The following is an 11,825-nucleotide window of genomic DNA, read 5'->3' as shown; positions in this document are numbered from 1 at the left end:
TGGATGGCGGGGTCGGTGGCAGCGAGGTGTCGCAGCAGCCTCAGATGCTTGGCACCGCTGCCATTTCCCCGGGCACCGCGGGAGAGGATGGGTAGCGGGGAAAGGAATTTGAAACCCCTCCCCCTGTCGGTTCAGTCAGTTCCCGAAGCCCCTGACCCTCTGCACATCCTCCTTTACTGCAACACAGAGTGCAGGCAGGCAGGCCGGCCGGCCGGCCTGTACTCCCGCAAAGAAAGGAGGGCTCCGGTCCTCTCTCTGCGGGAGCAGGCAGGTGTGGTGTGAGCCGGGCGGCCACGCCAAATCCGGCTACTGTGGAAGCTGTGAGACAGCGGGAGGCTGAGGTGGAGCAGGAGGAGTTAGTCAGGGGCTGAGTCACGCTTGGGTTCACCTCCGTTGAACCAGTGTTTTCCTGTTTGCCTGTGATCTGCAAACTACCGATTGTTAAGATTTTCCCTCCTTTACTTTTTTTGCTAGGGATGACCTCCAAGAATGCTTCAGGTGAAGCTAATAGTAACTGGAGATGACTTTGGCTACTGTCCTCGGAGAAACCAAGGCATCGTGGACTGCTTCCTGGCTGGTGCAGTATCTAACGTGTCCCTTCTAGTCAACGGAAGTGCTGCAGCAGATGCAGCCGAGCTGGCACGGAGGTAAGCTACTTTCTCTAGCTCCTTTGTGGACAGCCTCCAGAGGCTATCAAAAGCCTTGCCTTGTAAAATCTGGTCTTCTGTAACGCCAGTATAGATGCTGTATCATAGCCTAGGGTGGTATAAGGAAACTATTCCAGGCACACTTACTAAGACTCTTCATAGTAAAACCAATTACCTGCCAGCCATACCCGTAATGGGTATCAGGGTAGAAAGCCACTTATACAATTTTAGTAGTAGACTTTGGGTGGGCTTTGTTTTCCCACACTTCTAAAAGATGCACCGTCAGAATGAAAGTCCACACTATATGCCCAGGCCAAGCTGCTATCTCTAAAACTAGTAAAGCATAAAAGCACAAATCTTTAAATCTCATTTAAGTTGGTGCATTTGGGCACAAGGCTGAACACAGGGTCACCCAGGTTCATTGCAGAATCAGGGAAAGGTGTGATTCTGCAAGGGCTTAGTTACAAATCTAGACAGTGGAAAACCTCATTTTTTTCTACCTCAGAAGCCTTTTAAACAAGTACCACAATATTTTTATAAATTTTAGGTTTAATAAATCCATCTGTAAAAATTGCATACACAAAAAGAGGGACCATACCTCATACGTGGCACCTTTACTCCTTCAGGAACTTCTCAGAGGTTGCTGGTATAGTTGTCTCTGTAGCAAATCAAATGTTGTGTCGGCCTCATGGACTAGCCCAGTAAATCCTTTAATAGGAAGCATTACTTGTGTTTAGAAGGTAAAACTCAGCTAATGCTTCAGCTCCAGTGTGGGCATGTGCTTGGAAGCAGGAATATGTCCTGGAAGAGAGAATAGCAGGGTTGAAAAACAATTCAGAAAAGCAGAAGAGGAAAGGAACTGTGCTAGTAGTAGAGAACTAACCCTTATGCTTCAAATATAGATGCTGCAGGGGACAGTTTAATGAAAGTCATGCTGTCCTTGTTCTTCTTGAGCATCTTTCTTCAATTTGTCTGTGATTTTAGGAGTACTTGGAAATTGCTTGCATCTTGTAGCTTCTTTGGTGTTGGGTGGTATAGGAAAACCAGGGTGTGGTGTTAGTGGCAAACTAATCTTCTGTTAAAAAGGTTAGAAATTACACACAAACATTGAGAGAGGAACTGCCTCTGAGATGATAAGAGAAGACACTGTTGGGATGACTAAAATCCTGTTAGTAAACAAAACAAATGAAATGTAAAACATGAAGATAAAGCCAGAACTTCTCAGACACAGAGGTGCCATGGAAGGCTTTAAGCCTCAATGCTCTGGTAATGTTGTCAGCTATTTTAGTCATGGTCTTTAGCAGGCTTTTAAATATAGAATCCACCTGGCCTCATTTCCATAGTCAGAAAATAGACCATGGAGGTTTAAAAACCATCTTTGAATCCAGTTCATGACACTTGTGCTGACAGCTGATACAGGTGTGAAAAGCCAGGTTGGAGGGGAGGGGACAGGAGAAGATGCAACCTGCTGCTACTGTTTCATTCTTTTGGGGAATAGTTTTGAGTTGTGTCAATGAAATGGATTTAAATCTATTTCTGACAATATAAGCAGGGTGACTCTGGGGACATCTGTCAGCACTGAAGATAACAGCCCAGGTTCTGCAATTCCTCGTTTGTGTAACTCTGTACAGCTGTATTCAGCCCTACTCACCACAGATTTGCCACAAGGGGTTGGTCATGTTCCAGTTCAGGTGCTGGTAGTACACCTTAATTGGTACCTGTGCATGCACCCACCCCTAAGATACTTGTTCCTTTATTGCAGAGATTCACACAAAATCTTTTTAGACACAGGTGTCCAGTAAGTCAGACTTACTGGAAATGTCATTGAATCCTTCTCATCTTGTGGTGTAAAAATGGGAAAGTATAACTGTTGCTTGACTGCCTTTCCACTGTTGTTCTCTCTTCCCCTTGCTTGGTGTTGTCTCCCATCGCACTGTGAATATTGAGGCTTTGCAACATTTTGTGGTTTATGGGATGAAAGCCTGCCCCGTTTTTTTGATCCTCTTTTATCTTTCTCCACAGATCCCAACTAAGTAAATATGTATATACACAATATATATGCACACATGCATATATACTTAACTCCATAGCAGACATTTCAGCCTTGACCAGTGGTATAAGCAGAGACTGGATCTGTCACCTTTCAGGACAGTTCTTCTTAAGCACCTCACACTGCCCTACAATACCAGGACTTAGTATCCTTCAAAAAGGATCACAGTTCCTCTGGAATTCCATTCCTCCCTTCATTTCACAATAATTCTGTAGGCTTCTGGGTATATCAGAAACCCTGTTTTGATAGAAGCATTAGCAGAAATGCGATGGTAGTCAGCAGACCTTTGTACCAGTTCTAACAAAAACTAATTGCAAACCAGCAGAACATCTGGGTTCTGGATCTTGGGGACCCCACTTACTTGAGGCAAAAGAGAAGTTTCAGCATCCTGATCATCCGGCCTCGTCCATCCCCAAATGACAAACCTATTGATAGCGACTGCTGGAGCAGTACATAACCAGAGCAGCAGGCAGGGAACAGACTGCCATTGTGGGGGTTGTCCTTCAGTAACTCGAAACTTTATTCCCCATGGGGCATAGGCTGGCTGCAACTTCCTGGTTATCTATATAATATAGTCTCAATTTTCTACTTATCAAGCCCCACCTTGAAGTCAGCCAGTCTTCCTAGTGATTATTCCAGAGCCTCTCCCTGAGATCTAAAGGGTTATTTTGTACCTGAAATTAATAGGTCCATTTTTCCTTAGAAATACAGAAAAAGCAGAAATAGACCTAAGATTGTTTCCTGCCGTATTTCCCCCTTTTTATCAACCAGCTTAGTCATGACTGAGTATTAGGACCCTTTTCCAGATGATTATATCCAAAAACTTGATGAAAAGTGACATATTTTAGAGCACAACTTCAGTCTTCCTGCCTCTTTTTTTGCAGTTTAAATGCTGAACATCAGCTATACAAAAGCTGAAGCCCCCACAACATCTGGGTACATTTAGCAGAAGAATCTAACAAAACCACATTTAATTGCTGTCTATGTTTTCACTTCCTTTCCCATCAACACTAATTGCAAAATGTATGTGTAAATTGTGACTTAATTCTGACCCTCCCAAGTCAACATCTGACTAATCCAGAAATCTCTTATGCTTTCCCATCACCCTTTTATTTGACTGTTTATCACCTGGCAGACAGTTCCACAGCTGAGCTGTGTTTGAATTAGAGGTGGGATCCCAGCTGAGGCCTTAAACTAGAATCTGAGATCAGGTTAACTTTACTGGCAACAGCGCTTTTTGCTGATATAAGGTCTCGGGCACAGGAGCTTCAGGTGATACAAAGATGTAATTAAAAAGAAAGTCACATCCTTAAGCTATGTTACAGTACCAGTTCCTAACAATACAGAGGCTTTGGAGTGTTTCTTCCAGCAGAAGAGTGGAGCAAGACAAGATGCTATTTGATCTATACAGTTAGATCTTAGCATTTGCTGAAGGGTGAAAGTGGGGTGGTAGGGAAGCATACAAATGCCAACATGGAGAACCCGAGAGGTCTACTTTTTCTGCACTAAGCACAGCCTGGCTTTGTCTGGCTTGAGATACATAGATGTTTACTGGAGCAGGATGTCTAGATACAGATATTTATGTGAGGTTCTTTATTGTGTCACACTTGGGCTGAAACCTGGTGAACCAGTAATTTCCCGGATAAGAATACAAACAGGATGTTGAAAGTGGGATCTGTTTGCCCATGAAAGAAAAGGGCAAGTGCCCTCTTATGCTGCAGCATGCAGCCTTCAGCAAGACAATTGGGCCTGTGCTCAGCGAATTGTATGATTCCCACAGCCACTGCTCCCAGGAATGCAGGGCCTGCACAGAGTCCCTGCTGCGTCCAGGAAGGGCCCAGGGCATCCAAGCTCATCTACCAACCTCAGAAATGTGCAAAGCCGGTGGGCACTTTAAAGAGTGACTCAGTATAGTAACAGTTTCCAGGGACCCTTTACTGCTAAGGATATGAATGAACAGGGATTGCAACTGCACAAAAGCCCATTGCCTTAGCAGAGACATTTGTTCAGAGCTCTAGTGTGGCAAAACAAGAACTACTTGAAAAGGAAGCAGTTTAGCTGATTGCATTTCCTCTCTCTATTTGATGACTGGGCTGGGCTTGCTGTCTCAGAAATCTTGCCAGACTGAACTCTTTGTTGTCCCTTGTAACATTTTTTGTAAGAGGCTATCCTTTCCAAGATAGTCCCATATCTTGACTTTTCTCCATGCCTTTTTTTACAATACATCATGACTTGGCATTGCTCTTTGGTTGCAGAAGCTACATTTCAGTGGTGAGAAGCACTGTGGAGCAAGAGTTAGTCCAATGTGTGTAAATAGGGAAGAAAGCCTGTTGGTTCAGTGTTAAAGCTCAAGCCTTTGGTCAGAGCAGAGCATGACTGGAACCCTTTCTTCCAAGGTACAGCCTTGGCTAATTACTATAATGCTTTAAGTTTTGCTTATGCTTTCATCTCATTGCACTCAGGATATCAGATACTTATGCAGTGTCAGGGCTGTTAGGAATGAACACCAGGCACAGGACATTTGGTGCTGAACCAGAGCATCATCTGGCTCGCTGGATCCAGAGGGAAAGCACATATTTAAATACAGGAAAATGCTAGCTAGCCACAGAATCCTGCTGCGCCCTCTGTGTTGTCCTTCCCATATCCTACCAGCCTTCCCAGCATGCCTGCTTCTGTGCAACTCCCACAGGGGAATATTTCTGATCAAGTTCCTCACATGCTGTGTTTTCAGTTTTGGTTTCAATCCCTGCATTCCAGAGCCTTTAAACACTAGCAGTTCCTCTTTAGATGCCTCAGCATAGACAGTCTGTCAAACCAGCCAGGACTAACTCTAAGAGAAAACTATTAAGATATTCAGCTGGTGTTAGCCAGAGCTCCAAAACATGCTCTAATGTTACAGTCAGAGTCTCCCCTTACAGCAAGAACAAGGGGAGCTCTCTCTGCACTTCCACATTCTGTGCATTCCCCAGCTCTGGGGCTGGTTTCAGCTCAGGCAGAGGAGCAACTCTAATGTTCTGCAGTGAAATGCTTGGCTCCTTGGTGTCCCACACCTGTCAGAGGGGCTTGCCTTTCCTAGAAATAGCTTCCCTGACAGCATGTGAGGCTTTGCACAATTGGAGGTAGTTCATCTGATGCTCCTGGGAGACAACCCTGACAGGCTCAGCTGTTCATTTCTTGCCCTCCCACAACACATGAGGAGGAGAGTGCTCAACAAAAAATCTCCCATCTGCTGATTCATGGTAACACATGAATCCTTTTTCTTGTAGACAGCGGTGGTGGTGGTACAAATAATGCTGTCAGCTGATGCAGCTAGAGCTTCCCAGAGACATGATAAAGAGTCTGGGGTGGCCTTCCAAAACAAAACCATGGGCTCCCCTTCCGCCTTTGGGCTCATGAAGAGTGCAAAGTAGGTCACAGGATGAAGGAGAAGTCCTCTTGCCACAGCACTCCTTCTGACTGTGGCTGCCTCCTGCCCTGCCATCAGCCACCTGCTGAAGAGCCCCCACTCCCAATGACAGCATCTTTCAGTTCTTGTATTAGAGAGGAGTTAGTGTGCACATGTCATGTGCTCAGCCCCCATGTATGAAAACAAGATGAACATTTTATCAACTATATAGTCAGGCCCTGCTGCAGAAAAGAGAAATCAGAAAAGCCAGAGAGGACCTTTCTCTCCACAAGATGTTTTGCTCCATTCAGGAGACATTCAAACTCTCTAATCGCAGAGTGGACTGGAAAGATACGGACTCATTTTGTTTCAGAGCTGTCCATACAATTTGACTTATAACATTTATGTCTTTGAGAAGGAGCAATATCTAGCAACAGACTATACCATCCACCTGGAGCACGAGAGATGGAGGAGCCAGGAAAAGAGTTTCAGTCCTGCAAGAGCCAAAGCCTTAGGATCGGAAGAAGCTAAATGATTAGCTTAGTCCAGTCCATCCACAGACCTGTCCCAGGTGACATGGTGCTTCACTAGTCAGCTTCAGAGCAGCAGACAGAAGGGGAAAATGTTTTTTGCACACTTTGCCTAAGTGGGGATTGCTTTTGTTTTCCCAATTGTTGTATAAGGGCTGTAACAGGAACAGGTCATGCCCAGTTTTAACAGCTCCATGCAGAAGTTCCAGGAAGGATTTAAAGCATCACAGGCTTTATGCCTTGAAATTAACTCTGCATCATGACTCAAAACTGAGAAGCAGAGGAACACTGCAGTGCTGTCGTTTACTTACTGGGGCAGCCAGAGGCCAGGGGTTGTCTTGGGAAAAGTTTCAAAGCATCATTTTGGCCACTGATTCTGAAGATCTCCAGAAGCACTAATGAAACTCAGCACAAGTCTGAGCACACGCAGGCCCTGTTTTTGTTGCAGGGGAATCCACGGCATAGACTAAGAAAGAAAACCAGCACCTTCAGAAGAGCCTGTGGCTGAGAGGAGCTCTGCCAATACACTGCACTGTTTCTTTTTTTAAATGTTGCAGAGTGCAACTAGTAAATAAATTGTACCCTTGTGGTCCCTTAGCAAGGCTCTACTCTTATGCTGGGCCTCCCTGCAGTAATCTTTTGTGCCAGAGGGATGCACAATTCAGCCTTGTCACTCAGTGAGTGATCATCTGCACCAGTAGACAGAAACCCAGACACTGCAGCCAGTTCCAGCTGCAGCCTCTTGGACCCTTTAAGGAAACCCTTAAAGTCAGACAGCATTTACATTTGTAGCCTATGCTGTTGCCATAACAGCTGCTGTGGGCACTGTTTATACATGACTGGATTCTACTTAGGGGAAGCTTTGTAAGTTGTCAATTAAAACTCAAGTGTTTCATAAATGTAGCATCTTTAATAGGGTGAACAACTCTGCCAGTTACTAGTAGCATCCAGGTATTTAGTCTCAGACACCTCATGGCTGCTCTCCCCATATGAGTCAGGGTGGGAACAGAGCTGGGAGTCTCACAGACCGGCCCTTGGCAGACTGCACAGGGATTCTACCTGGAGATACTCTGCTCTGGTTAGTGTTATTCTGCTTTCCTTTCTAGATGGGCAGAGATACAAAGATGTACTCCAGTGAGCACAGGACCACTTTTTGGATCAGTCCGAGTCTTTCACGGCTATCTTCGGCCTTCAGGCACAATAAGGGAGGTAGAGGTACAAAGCTTAACAGATATTTTGTTCATGTTACAGACACAACATCCCAATAGGCCTCCATGCCAACCTCTCCGAGGGCTCTCCTGTGTGTGAGGCGCTCAAAACAAACTCTTCGCTGCTCAACCAAGATGGATTCTTCCATGGGAAAATGGGATTCAGAACAGCACTATCAAAAGGTCTCCTGAATATGTCAGAGGTAGGAGAAAGCCATATGCAATCACGGAACTTGCTTTCCTGACATTGATCAGTCTGCACTTATCCCAGTACATAACAGCTGAAGATCTTCCCTATGTCCCAGCTGTGAGTAAGCTTAGAGATGAATTTTGAATCTGGGCAGCTGGAGCTGGTTTTCTGGGTCCTTAGCCTAATTCTGCCAAAGGCTCTGCAGCCTTTGAGAACTCATTTCTCCCTGCTTCAGACGCTCATGTCCTGTTAAACTACTTCTCTGAGAGTGCAGAAGGGGCATTGGAACAGATATTTACAAAGAACCTAAGCATTTGTAAAGGGAAAATGACAGAAGTGCTATGCAGGCAGTAAGCCTTTCATCACTTCATGAGAGGATTTTGTTCTCTAGTGAGATGGCTGGTTTTGTCCCATGAGAAGGATGCATGGTGATCAAAACTGCCTATGGGATATGAGCAGCCATTTCCCCGTTCATTCTAAAGGGAAATGGGTATTCAAATGTCCAGTATTTCTAACATAGAAAATCCCAGTGTTGCACCATCCACATAAACAGTACCACAGAGACCACGCCTAGGGGAGGTTCTGGGCACTGCATGTCCATTTAAACATCACAGCACTTTATGCCTCCCAGAGCCGTGTCATAAGTAGAAGCCAGCAGGTCTCCCTTGCACCCTCCTGACCTCACCCTGCTGAGAAGGCTTACTCTGACCCTTCTCTACTGTGCAGGTAAAGCAGGAGCTAAAGGCCCAAGTGGACCTGTTCCATGAGCTGACAGGTCACCTACCTCCTCACATGGATGGGCACCAGCACGTCCATGTCCTCCCAGGTAAGAAAGGAGTCCTCTTCTTCCCAACACTGCAAAGATGAGAGTCAGCTCAGACTGGATTCCCCTTGCCACAGCTCCCTGGTTGGGCAGTAAATCTCACTGCACAATACCCATTCTACAATTGCAAATTGAATGTTCCCCCCTGGGCCTCAGCTAGCTGCTTGGTGATCTGGGTCTTTCTGTAATATCAGAAGGGGATTAATGGCACAAATGGCTCAGGTTACACCTTTTCCTCCTAGGACTGATAATTCACCTCAGCATCCTAATTGCATGCTCCTGCCCACATCAAGGAGTCCAGTAGCAGACTGGCCAGTTTAAACTGGAAAGCTTGGGTCTTTCAGGTGCTATAAGAACTCTATCCTGTCAGTTGTGTTTCCACACTGATGTCTGTCTGCAGGTGTCAGCATGCTTTACAGAGATAGGCAAGTATCTTTTGTCCCTGTTCTGCAAATAAGGTAACTGTGGTACAGAGATGGAAAACAGAGAGCAAAGCCACCCAGATTTCCCCACTCCAGCACTCAGCTGCCTGTGGGTGTCATTGCTCTTGGCAGTTTACCCTCACAGCAAACCTTGCTGTGCAGGGACTTCACGAAGAACTTGTTCCTGGCAGTGCAGTCACCTCTGGTGCACTTGAGGACCAGAGCTGCTAAGGTAGAAGGGGATGCTGGACCAAATGCTCAGTGGTGAAAGGAAAAACAAGGCACCTACACACATTGAGGCAGTAATGATTCCAGGACAGAAAGTGGCTCCCGTCCAGATGAAGAAAACCATTTCAGCAGAAGATAAGCCAAATAAGATTATATTTTCTTTAACATGGAACAGAAAGATGTCTCTGTGCTAACAGTATGCAGGGACCTGATGAGCTGGTTATGCGATTACTGACCATAGCGTCTGTGTTTTCACTCCCAGAGGTCAGGCACATATTTGCAGAGGTGTTAGAGGAATATGGGATTAAGTACACACGTGTCCCAATAGAGCCAGGCCTCCATAAATGTGACTGGATTTCACCATCCCTGATGGAGTTTTACCTGGGAGTGGAAGAGGACTCTTTTAACACAGTGGATGTGTTTACAAGTCATGGAATAAGGTAAGACAGGCATTACTCATCCTTTTTGTAGTAAAGCTTTAAGATCTTATCGCTTCCTGATAGCACCTTTCCAGAACTGAAGACCACCTTTCTTTCCACTTTGGGGCTTAGAAGGTTCAAGAGGAGAACAAAAGTGCTGGGGGCACTAGGGCTTTGTAAGTTCTGTTTGCACAGATGATTCACTTCTCACCTTGAAGGGAATCTTCTTTCCAGGGCATGTTTCTCAGGCGTTCTAGTGAAGCTGGCACCTGGCATGGCAGGAGGATGAGTACTGCACTGACTCCGCATCAGAGTGGAATTCTGAAAGTATAATCTAGGGAAGGTTTTCAAGAATAACTTTTCATCTCCCTGCAATAGTGGAGAAAGGGTTTTAAGTAGCAGGAAAAAGATTAATTGGAAAGAAGTGTTTGCTGTTAAGGGGAGGCAAGTCCAGTGTTCTGCCATTGTTATGGCTCTTTGATATACTTTGGCAGAATGCTCTCTTAGCAGGTTGGTTTTATTTCAGTCACTTTGCTTCCCCTTAGCCAAGGGTTATTAACTAGAGATGGCTATTGTTCAGGCTTTAATTGGCTGGGTGAGTTATTTTGATAGCTTAGAATTGCTCAGTTTAGTTCTCTCTTCCCTCTTGTGCCAACAAAATGCACCTGCGAGCTCGCAGATGCCAAACCCCCTTTGTGCTGTCCCACAGCACATGTAAATACAGTAATAACAGCAGTGCTGGGCCTTTGGTGGGCCTGTCTGTCAGACTGAACCCCCTCCCTCTTTTCTGTCTGAAGTTTTAGCTTAATTTTGATTCCCAACACACAGGATGTAACACACTTTTCCTAACCACCTTGTTAGCATTAATATCAGCGTTCCCTCCTCTGGCTACAGGTGGCCAGACATTTACATAGGGTTGACCACCATGGGCAAGAACATGTCTGTCAGTAACATCTGGAGCGCCATCGACAGTGCCATCACAGAGTTCACGTCCAAGGCACCCTCACCCACCGAGCCAACACCACAGAGCAGGACCATAACGATCGAACTGATGGTGCATCCCGGGTACCCCAGTGTCCCACCCGTCGGCGGCTGCGGGGAAGGACCGGATGACTTCTCGCAGTCCTGGGAGCGCCTTCACGAACTCCAGACGTTAATCAATCCAGAGCTGCAGAGCCATTACAAAACCAGGAACATTCAGCTTTGTTCCTTCAAAGATCTTTAGGCAAGCGACCATACACACCTTTGTTCAGACTTGCAAGACAGTTACCAGTGCAGTACCTCCTGGTGCAGCTGACAGGGGAATGAATAGCCTGGGGACAGCAGCAGTGTTCATGGAAGAACACCACCGTCAGCAGCTACAGGTAGCACCCCGGTGCCCTGACCAGCAGATTTTAGGTCACAGCCCCTGCTCTGAAGGTGACAGACCTCCCCTGCTCCCCATAGCCCTGCACCCTTCCAGCACAGTGTGGCAGCCAAGGCCCAGCCCTCCTCCCAGGGCCCAGTTCCTATGACAGAAGCTTTGCTGTGAGACCAAGGAGGACACAGGCACCACCTCGCTTGTATCTGGCGAGACACACACGAAGGTGCACACTACACTGCCTTCAGAACATCTCATCAGAATAGTCAGATCACGCCTTCAGCATGGTGGCATCTGCAGCCACATCCCACGTACAGCCTCAGCCAGCAGGGATTACAGCTCTTCCCATTTACACTGTCTTTTGGCATTAAGCCACTGCAGGACAGTAACATCAGCCACAGCCCCCTCAGAGAGGCTTTCCTTTTTTTCCTTTCTGGATGACTTTGCAAGAACAGCAACTGTTGAGCCATCTGCTATTTCAGTCACTGCTGCACATGAGAGCTCCCCAGCAACTGTTTCTGCGCTGCCCACTGCCTCTCAGGGAAAACGCATGGGACAGATGT

General features: G+C 46.2%; 1 protein-coding gene across 1 annotated transcript; it reads left to right on the top strand.

The window, feature by feature from the left end:
* Positions 1-448: 448 nt before the first annotated feature.
* YDJC (YdjC chitooligosaccharide deacetylase homolog) lies at positions 449-11,417 on the top strand. Its single transcript, XM_061466052.1, has 5 exons — positions 449-647; positions 7,864-8,023; positions 8,737-8,836; positions 9,746-9,923; positions 10,797-11,417. The coding sequence occupies exons 1-5, from the start codon at positions 490-492 to the stop codon at positions 11,125-11,127; spliced, it is 927 nt and encodes a 308-aa protein (XP_061322036.1). The 5' UTR covers positions 449-489; the 3' UTR covers positions 11,128-11,417.
* The last annotated feature ends 408 nt before the right edge of the window (positions 11,418-11,825 follow it).

The sequence above is a fragment of the Pezoporus flaviventris genome, unplaced genomic scaffold (assembly GCF_033815535.1).
Source record: "Pezoporus flaviventris isolate CSIRO_AGI_PZ_B2104156 unplaced genomic scaffold, CSIRO_AGI_Pfla_v1 ptg000041l, whole genome shotgun sequence".
NCBI classification, from domain to species: Eukaryota; Metazoa; Chordata; class Aves; order Psittaciformes; family Psittacidae; genus Pezoporus; species Pezoporus flaviventris.
Note: the sequence above shows the minus strand (reverse complement) of the source record. Positions and strands in the feature narration are given on the sequence as shown.

Excerpts from the sequence above, each read along its gene's own strand:
- YDJC (XM_061466052.1), top strand. The coding sequence starts at position 490 with ATGCTTCAGGTGAAGCTAATAGTAACTGGAGATGACTTTGGCTACTGT. Across the intron at positions 8,024-8,736 it reads GTCTCCTGAATATGTCAGAG|GTAAAGCAGGAGCTAAAGGC; the intron begins GTAGGAGAAAGC and ends TCTACTGTGCAG. Across the intron at positions 9,924-10,796 it reads TTTACAAGTCATGGAATAAG|GTGGCCAGACATTTACATAG; the intron begins GTAAGACAGGCA and ends CTCTGGCTACAG.